Source organism: Glycine soja, chromosome 6 (genome assembly GCF_004193775.1).
Source record: "Glycine soja cultivar W05 chromosome 6, ASM419377v2, whole genome shotgun sequence".
Classification (NCBI taxonomy): Eukaryota; Viridiplantae; Streptophyta; class Magnoliopsida; order Fabales; family Fabaceae; genus Glycine; species Glycine soja.
In genome coordinates, this window is record NC_041007.1 from 46,990,199 (window position 1) to 47,004,808 (window position 14,610).

At 30.0% G+C, this 14,610-nt stretch overlaps 2 protein-coding genes across 2 annotated transcripts; one reads left to right on the top strand and one right to left on the bottom strand.

The window, feature by feature from the left end:
- Positions 1–1,304: 1,304 nt before the first annotated feature.
- Positions 1,305–3,770, top strand: LOC114417326 (S-type anion channel SLAH1-like). Its single transcript, XM_028382486.1, has 2 exons — positions 1,305–2,324; positions 3,339–3,770. The coding sequence occupies exons 1-2, from the start codon at positions 1,458–1,460 to the stop codon at positions 3,582–3,584; spliced, it is 1,113 nt and encodes a 370-aa protein (XP_028238287.1). The 5' UTR covers positions 1,305–1,457; the 3' UTR covers positions 3,585–3,770.
- A 7,135-nt stretch (positions 3,771–10,905) lies between these two features.
- Positions 10,906–12,246, bottom strand: LOC114417327 (mitogen-activated protein kinase kinase kinase 18-like). The gene has a single exon (XM_028382487.1). It carries the CDS (start codon positions 12,181–12,183, stop codon positions 11,110–11,112), a length of 1,074 nt encoding a protein of 357 aa, XP_028238288.1. The 5' UTR covers positions 12,184–12,246; the 3' UTR covers positions 10,906–11,109.
- Between the last annotated feature and the right edge of the window lie 2,364 nt (positions 12,247–14,610).

The following is a 14,610-nucleotide window of genomic DNA, read 5'->3' on the forward strand; positions in this document are numbered from 1 at the left end:
ATGCACCTCATGCATCATCATGCGATAAATATCACCTTAAGTAAGCATAACACGTTTATAGTAAATAATTCTTTTTAAGTTTAGAGACTTCATCTTCTGACAAGCATGTAAACTTGGACGTTAGAGTCTTCATATATAACTACTAAAACTTGGCTAACAAAGATTGTAAGAGATTTTGGGTCAATTTGTTTAAATTTATAAGAAAATATTTTTTAATAAATAAGTAAATATTTATATTTTTACGTATTTTTTAAATTATTTTTACTTAAAATATTTTTTTTTTGTTTTTTTAATAAGTAAATTGTATCTAGTTATTAAAAAGGTACTTTCTTTTTAATAAAATACTTATTTTAAAGTTAAGTTTAAACTAACTCACTCTTTAGTTTCACCTCGAATATTCCTTGTGTAGGACTAGGGCCAGTACTAAGCATATCATGTGAGTGGTAGTGACAAGCTCCTAAGGAGACTAGTTGCTCTAAATTTCCTATAGGACAATTTGAATGGCAAAATAAAAGATGAAATTTTAGTCGTCAATAATATCAATTTTTATTATTATAGTGGAAGGTCCATCTCTTTCTCTATGATCTGGCTAGGTTTTCATTAAATGAAACTTAATTATATCACAGTCAAGAAGATTGGCATTCGCCTTAAAATAGGGTAGTTTTGTAAAGATCGTGACCAGGGTGCATTGGATAGGGACCAACAATTTTCCTCTATCATAGATATAGTTTCCTCTCAATCACGCTGCTCATAAAGTAAGTTATTAGATCTTCTATTAATTCATGAATCGTGGCGAATCAAACTCTCTAAAACTACACGACAATCAAAAGACACCGCAAGTTCTAATGCAGAAAGTGACACTTCTATCAAACTTTTATCATCCAAAAGAACAACACTTGTTCCGTAGCTATCAATCAGATTTTTCAAACAAAAGAGAAGCTTAGATGCGGAAAATTCACATGAAGATATGCGTAAAATCTGGATAATTTTAAAAAACAATATTGTCAAGAGAGAAAAAGAATGTTATGAAATAATACTGTGTTCAATAACATATTAATACGTACGATAAGTTTACAGATTTTTATAATAATTATTTAAAAATTTATGTAAATCATGATTCATAATTAAATAATAATATAAAATTATTTTATACTATTAACCATTAAATTCTATTAACAAATAACTTAAAAAAATGTATACTAACAATAAAAGAACATAAGAAAATATAAATAATCTTGCTCTTATTAAAATGATGTCCCCTTAAGAGTGTGTATAGCTGTAAATGACACAAATTAAACTTTAGGAACAACTTTTGGGTTATGCCTAGAAGAAAACGAGTCCAAGCAAATAACTCCACCTATTTCCACTCTTCCACTAGAGTGGTGGTGACAGACATTGGTACCATACTTTATCAACACATCACTCTGTTCGCATAAACCACACCAAAAGATACCAAGATGGATGACAATGAGAAACAACATCTACAACCCCATGTAGAGTTGCCAATAGATGTTTCAGTCAGCAAAACACAATCAAATTGCAAGCCTCAAATCCAAATCCAGTCTTTGTCCTCTATCCTGACACAATTCCATGCAGGGTACTTCAGGATTAGTTTGTCCCTCGCAAGCCAAGCCGTTCTATTGAAGATCCTCATTGAACCAATCCAAGATGCACATGCTCTTAGACGTTTGTTTTCATCCTTACCCTCTTCTGTCCACACCCTCCTATGGTTCCTAGCCTTGTTCACAGTAGCCACACTCTCTTTTCTTTACATTCTAAAATGTCTCTTACACTTTGACATGATTAAGGATGAGTTCTTAAGCCATGTTGGAGTAAACTACCTTTTTAACCCCTGGATCTCTTGGCTCCTTTTGCTAGAATCATCACCATTCCTCTCCCCAACAACACTTTATTACAAAGTACTTTGGTGGGTGTTTGTTTCTCCTTTGGTGATGCTTGATGTGAAGATTTATGGCCAGTGGTTTACAAAAGGGAAGAGGTTTTTGTCAATTGGAGCAAATCCAACAAGTCAATTGTCTGTGATTGGGAACTTGGTGGGTGCACAAGCTGCTGCACAAATGGGTTGGAAAGAGAGTGCACTTTGCATGTTTTCTTTGGGTATTACACATTATTTGGTGCTTTTCGTGACACTCTATCAGAGATTGGCAGGGAACAATAGTGTCCCTTCAATGCTGCGTCCAGTGTTCTTCTTGTTCTTTGCAGCACCTAGTATGGCAAGCTTGGCTTGGAACTCCATTTGTGGCAAGTTTGACACCACATGCAAGATGCTGTTCTTCCTCTCTTTCTTCCTTTTCATGTCCCTCGTAATTTGATTTCTTTCTTTTAGTTATATCAAAGGGAAAATAAAAGATTTCACAAAAAAAACAAATTTAAGGTTCTATCATTTTGCTTGGAAGTCTTATACAGGTTAATTAAGATATTAATCCTCAAACTGAAATTTTGGTCTCTAAACTATTTGTTTAAAAAATTTGGTCTTTGTTGTTATTAAAAATAGTCTCTAACGTTAATGTCCTCTATTAAGTGTTGAATTGTTTAGTTAAGTGACCACGTGATTGGTGTATGTTCATGAGTGATTGTTATTCCGTGTCACAAATCTTCTCATAGGTTGTTATTATGTCTTCATGGGTGTTTGAAACTTTAGGATTCAATAATGATTTTTTTCTTTTTCTTTCCATTTTAATAACATAATATTCTAATTATTTATCTAAATATAATAAAACTTATGTGATATGTATGCGATATACACTCACATTTAATCTGTCTTATTTCATAACATTTTATCACTTGACTGAAGACATTAATAACATTAATTATTTTTAATAATGACAAATTTTTAAGGGATCAAATTTTTTTAAAAAAATAGTTTAAGGATCAAAAATTGAAAATCCTATAATTTGAGTACTAAAAACTTAATTATCCAAATATATGTCATATATATACCTTAAATTAATGCTGGCTTAAGTACATAACAAAATTTCTTAGTAGTCGATGGATCTAAGTTTTTCAAGAAAAAATACCGGTGCCAACTTTGAACTGGTATGCTGTCAAAATGTTTACGTTTCTTGGTATTCTCATGCTTGATTTGTTTCATTTGTCATGTTGAAGTATCCAAGTTGCATTCCACTTCAAATTAAGCTGGTCTATAACCTTAGTTGTTACAACTTGCAATATAATGGATAAACTTGGACAATTCACTTCGTAGTGTTTCTCTCAAAATGAGATTTTTGAATCTTTATATTATAGTTTTCCTAATGAAAAAAATTATCACATGATACAAAATGACTAATTGCCTTTGTTATGTGTATTTGAACAAACAGGTTTCAAGGCCTCTCCTATTTAAGAAGTCGATGAAGAAGTTCAATGTGGCATGGTGGGCTTATTCTTTTCCTCTGACGGCTTTGGCACTGGCTTCAGCAGAGTATGAACATGAAGTTAAGGGAGTCATGGCTCATGTGATTATGTTTGTCTTGTCATCGGTCTCAGTTTTGGTGTCTCTCATTTTAATGGTTATCACTGCTCTCAACATTAGCAAGCACGTCCTTAGTCGCTCGCAACCATCTTAGTTTAGAACAGAGAAACATTGATGGCAACGTGATTATGAATTCATTATTACTCATGGCAATTTAATTTATATATATCCACAGATAATGTAAAATTGTTGTTTAATATAAATGTCTAATAGGACTTCGCTCTATTGTCACAATATTGTATTTATTAATATGATGTGGCCATGGAGTAAATCTTCACTAGATGCTTGTGTATATATAATGGTAGAGCTTGAGAATATTTTTTGTTTTGAAATACCAAAATAATTAAGATTATCTTGTACACCTTAAATGTAATAGTTTTTATGATATCGTTACTTCCTTAAAATATAGTTACTTGTAAGTGATTTTAAGTACTTATTGATAAGCTTTTATATATATATATGTACATATATAACAATGATCTTACTGTTAGAAATTATTACTGGTTGTTGATGTCAATAAATGATAGCATCATAAAATATCGTCATCAAAAGTGTCATATAAACAATATTTGATTATTGTAAAATTAAATTTTCATTTTTCTACGTACAAAAAAAATTCACTTCGCTTTCTCCCATTAAGTTTCCATACTTTCATCCATTCCATAGAAATTTTCTCTATGTTCTCTTAAGCTTTCACAAGTAAAATTAGATTTCTTCCCTCTCTCATTCATTAACTCTAAGCTCTCTCATTCTTTTTCTTGAGACATGATAACAATTATAATAAATTACACTATTTTATGAAATTATATAAATACCTTTTACTTTTTTTCTACCCCTACACTAACATCTCTTAATTATTGAAAAATATATACCGACATGACATCTTTTTATTCATTACATTAACTCTCCTTAATTATTTGAAAAATACTACACCAAACTCCCCAAAGGAGAGGTTATTATAAATATTAAAACAACATGAAGTATTTGTGTAACTTCACAAAAATTTATAGAATATTTGTGTAATTTACTCTGATAATTATAATTAGGAATGATTTTGGATGGTGTTGAAATGTGTTAAGAGAATGTTTGTGTAAGTTATTCTAATAATTATAATTAGGAGATGGTGTTGGAATGTGTTGTAGATTGTGTAAGACATCCTTAGGGAGATTGAGTGGGTCAACTCAATTCACCTTTAATTTACCAAAAAAAAGATTAGATTGAGTGAGACTCATTTTAAGAAGGTTAAAAAGGATTTTTCATAAAAAGATTTTGAAAATTAAAAAATTAAAAAAATATCATACAATAAATAACATCAATAGGAAACCCTTAATATCATATTTAAATATTTTTCATAAAAGATCATTTTCAACATTATTCTTCTATAACCATTCAAGTATTTTAACATATTTAAATGAGTTGTCTCAAATTGTCTTTTGCTAAGTAAAAAATAAATTATCCATTCAAGTATTTCCTCTTAATAAATAAAAAAAATATTTAAATTAATGAACTTTATGTTAAATTTTAGTTTATAATTAAAAAATTTATTGAAATAACCTCCAAAATAATTTTTTTCCACAATATATATATATATATATAAATTTTAGTGATCATACTCTCAATGTAAAATAATAATTTTATATTATTATTAAATTACAAATTATTGATTGTATAATTTTTAAAATAATTATTATAAAAATCAATAAATTTATCTCTAATTTGTTGTGATGAATCACAATAAAATTATTTTACTTTTTCTGTGCATAACCTATTTCTCATATGCAAATATTTCAAAGTATTCTAGAACCTGGCCGTTAAGAAAAGAACCAACAAATTGCTACACTTGTACTAATAACCCCACACATCTAACATGCAGATGTACATTCTGTCACTCTCACACCATTAACATGACATCCATATGACTTCATGTGGCGTGTTTTGTTGTGGGCTCCTTTTTAGGTAAGTTCATGCACTTTGGAAAGCCCAAATCAGTGTGGGCTGTCACCATTTTTCTTCATCTTGTCTATGTCCAAAATTAGATTACCACCTGATTAAACAACTGCTTCCATGTCTCACGGAGCTTTGTACTATTGGCAATGGCAGCAACCCTATAATCATAAACTAGTGACTACGGGTAAGTTGAGTCCAGTGAGAAAAAAGGTTAAAGTCTAAACTAATTGAATGAAATTAGATTGATTTTTAGAAAAGTTCTTATTTTAACCTAATCAATTTTGAATTTGTTGAGGTGAAGTTATTGTGTTAAAATTCAAAATTCAAATCGGACTAAATTAAAAGTTGAGTTAGGTTGAACATGCTTACCATATACTTTCACCAAGATTATATATAAGCATGTTTGGATAAAAAAGTAGAAGTATTTTTGGGAATTTTTTAAAGCTTTTCAAAAACACTCATGACTTCTATCCAAACCGATCTTATATCATGTAGAATGAGAGTCAACACATTGTTGCACTAACTGGAGGAGGTATCTTAGGCTTTCAAATCATCAAGAATAAACCAATCAAATTCAAAAGTACCATTTTAAATGATTCAAAAGCTCATAGTTCATATACAGACCAAAATGATTCAAATCAAAGGCACAAAACCATCATTACTCATTGGATCGCAAAGCCCAAAAATGACAAAGATAAACATTAATAATTACATGTCAAGCTCGTGTCACGCGTATAACAAGGGTTTAGAAGTATACATGTAAAATTATTTTTAAAAAAATCCTCTTTTCATAGCCTTCTTTGACAGAAAAATCTCACCTCAGAACAAGCGACATCTACAATATATCATGAACCAAAAATTGTATTTGAAGATCAGAACAAAAAACAGACAACTTGATTTCAGTTTCTCGGTTCAAATAATTAAATTTGCAATTTGTGAGCTGGGCATGCATGTCAGGCCGAACAAAGTCTGCTAACCAACGTGCCCCTCAACCTATGAAAATCCTATTTCCTGTTTGTGTCTTTGTTCCCAAAAAAACCACATGATTTAACATATGTAATCAATTTCCAGATTTTGTTATCTTCTGAATTAACGCAAGCATGTAGATTGAATAGCATGCTATCATTTCAACGGCTAAAATTATGTTTCACAAAATTAATTTGAAAATTGAAAAGTTAGTTAATAATTAGAAATTGAAATTTGATAGTTGAAAGTTGAAAAATTAACTTATTAAACTAGAAGTATTTGATAAAACCAGTTGTTAAACTAATTAAAAAGTGTAAAATAATAAAAATAAAATAAAATCATGATTTATTTAAAAAAGATATCAAAAATATATTAAGAATAAAAGTGAGAGAGAATATAATAAATTAATTAGTGTTTTAAAAAACTATATTGAGTAACATTTTAAAAAACATGAGAAACTATCAAAAAACTATTAAAAAAAGATTTGTTTACCAAACAATCAAATAAGAAATAACTAAAAAAAGATTTGTTTACCAAACAATTAAGTAAAGTTTTCAGCTATTAAAAAAATTAAAATTTAAAAAAAATATCTTACCATACATAAACTTATTGTGTCCTACTTGATACCACTTGAAAAAAAAAATCATATAAACTAACGCTTTAACTAGATTAGTGTTCCATAGTCTGAATGATATATAAGGAGAAAAAAATACTAAGAAAAAGATATATAATTTTTTTTTGAGTTGATATATACTTAGTTTTTTCAATAATAAATCATATATCTAGTTTTGCACATAAAATTAATAATAAATATTTTTATTAAATTAATTATTTATTAAGAATTAAATATTTAAATAATTATGTAAAAAAAAGGTTTTAACCCCCTTTAATACATTTATGAAACCTCACTAAAAATTAATTTTGTTGATATGAAGTAACTCACAAGCACTATATTAAGTAACTCGCGTGAGTTTCTTTTGCCATTTGAGCGTAGCTTTTTTGGAATGCAAAGAAAGCACCATTGCTCCAGAAAGCAACCAGTGTTTTTTACTATTTAATAGGCCACTTACTTTTATATATTAAATATTAGGATATATTTATTTATAAAAAATTAATTAATTAAAATGTAATTTATATTTATTTATTATTTAAAAATTAGACTATATGTTAATATTGTATTTTTCTCATAAAGATATTATTAATTTAAGATTGATTTCGTTTATTTAAATTATCAGTACATAGTATTTTTCACGTATAATAAAATTATTTGATTAAAAAATAGTGTATATTTTTATACAAATTTCAATCTTATTTTTACATTTTAAATTTTGAAGAGAAAATTTCATGGGTTTGGCCACGTTGCTTCTAATTCTGTGGGGAAATTTGGAGAAAGCAATGTCCATGGCATAAGACTTGGCCTAGACAAAGGCATTGCTCTGTTTCTAGCAATTGTTTTGCTAAAAAAGACAAAGAGGGATGAGGATAAGCCAATTGAACACTTTGTTGAGGAGCTAATTAGCTAGCCAGGCAAGATACCTGAGGCACTTGTTTCTTGAAAATTGGTGCATTTTTTTATTCAGATTGTAAGGATCTCATTGCAAATATAACAGGTTGTGCCGTAGTGAGATCAATACGAGAACATTGTTTATGTTAAAAAGGTTATTGCCAGCATGTTATTGACAGATTGGTAATTTATGTCAACTCAAAAAATGTTCATCAACAATCATTAAATGCGTAAATCAATTAACATGAGATAGTTTCAGCTTAATCAGATGTCTCTGAATTTGAATCTAAGATATGCATGCATTAAATAGTTAAGAAGAAAAATTTACTTAGAAGAAAAATTTCATCTGGGATAATGATCCTAACCAGTTGAAATTTGAAGTTTTTCTAGAAGGTTAATTTATGCCTAGATAACCCAGTTTTCTCGGTGAGATTGTAGAGGACCAATGCAACTACTCTCCAACCATGGAAGAATATTATAGTTTGTTTGATTTGTATTTGGGGTTGACTTGGTTCTGAATTTTCATCAGAGATATCTCAACGTTTAGTGGGGGTTGACCAAATTGTGATTCTAGAATGCTGCTACTTGTCTTGTTTGTAATGTGTGTGCTGCATCATTCATCCTAATGTACTTCACAAGACGAGAAGTCATGATTATCAATTGAATTTAGCCACCGACCAATAACACTCACTGTTTAGTGACCATAGCTATATCCGATTGATTTTTCATTTTCATCATCAATTTTCTTTTTTTGGTCATTTAGCAATCAAATTTGCTATGACAACTTGGTTTTCCAACGAAAAATGACCAAGTTACTCACCAATTCCGTGGTTAAATCCTTAAAATTCAGGTTTTTTGACTATATATGTTATGTAGCAATTGACAATCCAAACTGATTTAATAACTGAATTAGCTTATTTATCATGATCCGAGTATAATTAAACTCAGATTTATTAATTAAGATTTTAAATTCAAATATTATGAATGAAAGAATTATGATTAGGAAGAAAGACATCACAAAAAATAAATAGTCAAATTTTTTAACAAAAGTTAATCATAAACAAAATTGAATGAACACATTACACACATAAACTAATTTTTATTTAATTTTTGGGGGGGATAGTGGTTGATGTGTTGATGGATAGAAACTCCACATGACGCAATATTTGTTGCATATTCGCTTTACTTTAAAACATGTGACCTGTAACGCTGTACTGGTTTGGTGCAAGAGATTGGAATTTTTAATGAGTTGATAAATTACTTTTAACCAACTTCGGGTTTTGGGAATTTTATCTCTAAACCTAACAATATCACGAACAAATAAATAGAGTCATTAAAAAGTAAAAAAAAAAAAGAAGTTATTAACACAAGTAATTTGACTCTTCAATCCTTTAATCAAAGTCTAAACTTCAATATTTGACTTAAACATAAAATGACAACGCAAGATATTACTTTATCCAAAAAAAAATGAATAGACCTGGTGAGACACAAATTATATTTCCTGGTTATAAAAAAGTAAAAAAGACAAATAAAGCCAACAACTAATTAAGGACAATGAGAGACATTTCTCCAAAGGGTGGCCACCTTGGCTCCCTATGCTCATGTCCATTGGAATCAACCATCTCAAATAATTGAAGAGAGGTTGAAGCCAATTCCAAGTAGGATATGATGGGTTCAGTTGGGTGTCTTTAGAAAATTGCTATTCTTGCTTTGTTTTTGTTTCTTCTTTCAGATGTATCAGAAAAAAACCGATTGGGAGTTGGGACATGCCTTGCCCTCCTTGTTCTTTTTCCCTAGCCTTGTTTTTATCTGAGTTAATTTACTTTTTCACCCAAATTAAAAAAAAAGAGATTTTGATTTTCAAAGGATCTCATCATACCTACCAAAGTTGGGTTTTCATGCCTTAATTTGCTACTTTTGAACAAAAGTTACTATACCATATTCTCTTGTAATGGCCAAGGATGGCTCTAGGAAAATACACAGATAAACCCAAAAATATCTCCAAGGATGTTTGAGCCCAGAAATATTTTTACGGATGAAGCTGGAATAACTAATATAGATTTAAACTTTTGTTCTCCACACGTATATTTAATTTTAATCTATTTCCCACGTGAAAAAACGTTTTTAAATTAATATATAGGAAAATTTTCTTATTATAGTTACTGTTGTCACGTAGAAAAAAAAAATTGATAACGTGTAAAGACGGAAATTTAGAACATCTACCTAATGACAGACTAAATTGAGAAGAATTTTATGTATAAAAAACAGTTTAGTTCTTTTCATATGAATGAAAAGGAAAATAAACGTCGCATATAAAAATAAAAGTTTAATTAAACCTAATACATTCTATACACCAAATATAGATAGGATTTTTTTAGAGGAAAAACATATACAGGATTATGTTTATGTTCATTTAAATGACTTTATTTCTATAAAATAATCACTTTTTTTTATATCAACTTCTAGAGCTTAAAAATGATTTTTTTTTAAACTAAATCAGTTTCCGGATCTTAGCTGCAATCATAACAATCCAACATTTTACCAAAACATATTAATTCTTTTAAAATTTATTTATGGAAATATATACATTTTAAGTATAGGTGAAAAATGGCCCAATTTAGCAGAATTCGTCTGATAAATTGTAGTATTTGAGTTTGAAATTTTAAGTCTAAAATTTTATACATTTTTATTTTGATTCAATCATGATCTAATCCGAGCAAAAACCCATGAAAGACTTAAAAAAAATCAGACTTTTACATTTATTAAGCCTTGTTCTATAACACCTTCAAAAAATTAAGAAGAAAAAGAAGAAAAAGAAGCCTTGCTCTCTAGTAAGTCCTAATTAAATTTAGACTTTTAAATCAACTACCTATGATCCCCAACTTGCATCAGACTGAGAATCATGTTTTGTTACCTCTAATTTTAAGGGTATATCCAACCAAAAAAAATATGCAACAGGTTACATAATATAACAGAATGTACAGGGGAGGATGAAATATTGAATAATTGTTTTATGCTATTTAAAGTTAACGAGAGATTGATAGAACAAGGGAGAATGAAGTATTGAATAATTGAATCATAAAGAATCTAATGTTAAGGGAATTAGCATCTTGCCTCGGTCAAAAATGAGATCACTAGCTACAAACACTAGCACTCTACAACAATTGTGATCCTCAAAAGCATGTCCACTAAAATTCTGCCACTAACATTGCTTTTCACCAACACCTAGTGAGACAACCCATGACCCACAATGAACAAAACCTTCAACCCCATTCCCTCTGGCTGTGATCCAATTCTCATCATCATCATCATGTCTTGCCCAACATGGCACCCCAGAAGACAGGGCCAACATTCTGACCCTCCCAGCAGCCAAAGCTTCAAACTTTCTAGTTTTGTGAATCAAATTGCCTAAACTTTTTGACTCTTCCATAGAACTCCAATAGCCTTGTTCAAGAACACTTGTTGGGGAACTTGAATTAGACTCCAAAACTTCCTTATTGAAACATAATGTTTTCTCAATAAATGGATGCTTCAATAGTTCACTAGCCTTCCACCTCTCTTGTGGATTCCTCCTTAAGCACTTCCCCAAGAAATCCTTTGCTTCGTTGGACAGAAAACAAGGAATCTCAGGCACTTCACTAGAATATGCAATATGGTAAAGCGCTGAAAAAGGGTCTTCCACATTAGGCCATGGTGCACCACCGGTTACCATTTCAATCACAGTGCACCCAAGTGACCAAATGTCACTAGCACACCCTTGCTCCTCCCCACGCGCCACCTCCGGCGCCAAGAACATCGGCGTGCCTCCGATCGCCGCCGTGGAATCCGCCACACTCTTGGCACACCCCAAGTCGCCAATTTTGGCTCCATCTTCACCAATTAAGATGTTGGCACCCTTGATGTCACAATGCACCAACCCTTTTGAATGCAAATAGTCCAGCCCTTGCACGATTTGCCTCGTGTAGCGTGCGATGACGGACTCCTCAAAGAGTCGGCCATCGCACCGGCGAGTTGCCGCCTGGGCAAGTGTGCCGAAGGGCATGTACTCCATGAAGAGGTTGAACAAGAGCTTGTTGTTCTCCATGGTAATGTCACACCCTTTGTATGCAACCACATAAGGACTACTTAGAGAGGACAATATTTTTTGCTCCCTTTTTAGAGGCTCTGATTGTGGAAGCTCCGTTGACTTGACGGCGAAGACACCGCCACGGCATGTGGCGGTGGAGACGGTGGCTGATGAGCCTTGGCCTATGGTGTGGCCTCTATGCCACTCCATGTTTGAAAATAAGAAGAAAAAAGTAGAGGGTTTTGTTAAGTGTTTTGAGTTGGTTATTGTGGCCTTTTATATATGTGCAATTGAATAGAGACACTTTTGAGCATAAGGCTTTTGTTTGAAAGATTCTTTTTTAATTGTTGGCTATTTAATTTGGTTGGCGCACACTCTCTATCTATCCTTTCTTCTCTCTCTCTAGAGTTGTCAACGTGGAAAAGTTTTGGTGGCTCAGGTTTTTCGTCGGCAATGGCTGGGTGGTTCACACGTGGAAAAAGGGTTTTAATTTATGATTGGAGGTTAAGTGTTTGCAATTTGGGAAAGGCTTTAGATTGGTGCAAATTAAGGGGATTAAGAGTTTGGATGAGGTAGATAGGGTGCCAATAATCAAGGGTAGATTCCTTGTTTTGTATCACAGTTAGCTAAACTTTGAAAAAATTAATGTGGGGATATGCATGTGGTATAAGTTGGGTGGGAACGTTGAAGTCTTGAACCACCCAAAACGGTTGAGAGTTTGGTATCTTTTTTTAAGTTAGTTTTATTTTTATGGTAGAGGGTTGAATTTTGTAGTTGTAGTGTGAAATGTATGGCCTTGACAAATTACAAGTCGTATAGGTATATAAGGTGAGGACTAGTATAAGTCAACTGGTGCAGGTGTTTTTGGTAGCAATCAAAATACACAGAAAAATTCATTATTTTGCCCTGTTCTTCGATATTTATTTATGCATTTGGGATGACCCTAGTCGTGTCATGAGTCGTTCCACTAATTTCCCATAAAATATGTTCTAGAATTTTTCCGTATGGACTTAATTATGAAGATTCATAACGTTTCTCGTGAAATAATATAGAATAGTCAAATACTTTTAATATATTTGTTAAGTACATTTTATATAAATTTTATTAAATAAAAATAACTAAAGTCAGTTAACAATACTCACACTAAATGTATTTAATAATTAAAAGGCGTAAAAGCTATCTTATTAACATTTTTCTTGTAACTTGTCTCGACGTTGGAACAGAGATGACATTTTCGGTGAGCCAATGCATATTTTTGAAGCTTTCAAAAATTGAAGGATCATATGAAACTCGTTGAAAGGTGAGAAATACAAGTAGAATTTGTATTGTTCTATTTAATGCCAAGCAATAAGAGAATTGTTTTATATTTTGGTTTTCGATCATAAACCTTAACTGTGTGCGTATTAAGATAAATATTGATAGCCTATACGATTTTTTACATATTATTTTTAAATGTAAAAAATAATACATGGTTGTAGCTAGCTTTAGGCCAAATAGACAGTTCCTTATGCTTAAAACTATCTTGATACATGTGTTCAACTTATTTTCACTAATGTTATGAGCATGGACGTATACAAGAAATCATCAAAGAGGGAGGCTGAATTTATTTATTTTACTTTAACTATTTAAATATCTAACTTCTAAAAAATAAATATTTAATAAATAATAATTTTTATAAAATTATTTATTAATTTTACACGTAAAATTCAAATTAATTTTTATTTCAAATTATACAATAAGGAAATACATGTATTTACAATTCATATAACTTTTTTTCAAGTTTTTTTTAAAAAATTGATCTCACAAGCACAATAACAATCAAACAACACTCACAATAAAAAAGAAAAAACAAACACATCAAATATAATAATAATAATAATAATAAATAGTCATCAAATTTCATAGTAATTATATATAAATGTTATATAATGTTAAAAACTAGATATATAAATAAATAAATGAGACTTATAATAATACATAAAACATAATCAATCTAGATCATAATAATTGATGGAAAATCATATAGAAATAAGATTTATTAATAAGTATATATATTTCTCTTTGACTTAGATTATAATTAATGACAATGTATATTATTAAAAAATTAATATATAATCAATGGTATTAATTATCAGATTTATTAATCAATATATATTATTTTATTTTATTTTTACTAGAAATAGTATATTATTATTAATTAGTATATATTATTAATTGTTATTATATATATTATTAATAATATTTTTATTCAAAAAAATATTATATAAGAGAATTTTTATGAAAAAAGTAAATATTTCTCAAAATTCCTCATGTCATTTTTATAAGACCCAAATTAAAGTTAATGATAGTCTAAATTTTTTTATAAGAACCAATATAAAATATATTTTGCACTAATTAGTTGTTTAAAAAATACCCTTAGTTAAAGTCATTTCTCTTAGTTAAATAAGTAGTTGGTGAAATATATGAATTTTAAGTATTTGTAAGTGTTTTAGTGATGTTAGGGGTAGTTTTAAAATAAATAAATAATTCCAAGACATATTCAATCCGAGAAGTCTATTTTAGAAATCTTTGAAACTTAGTAGTTAATGGGACAACTCAGTTTCGCCTAAAAACACCAAATGCCGTATCAGTCCATTC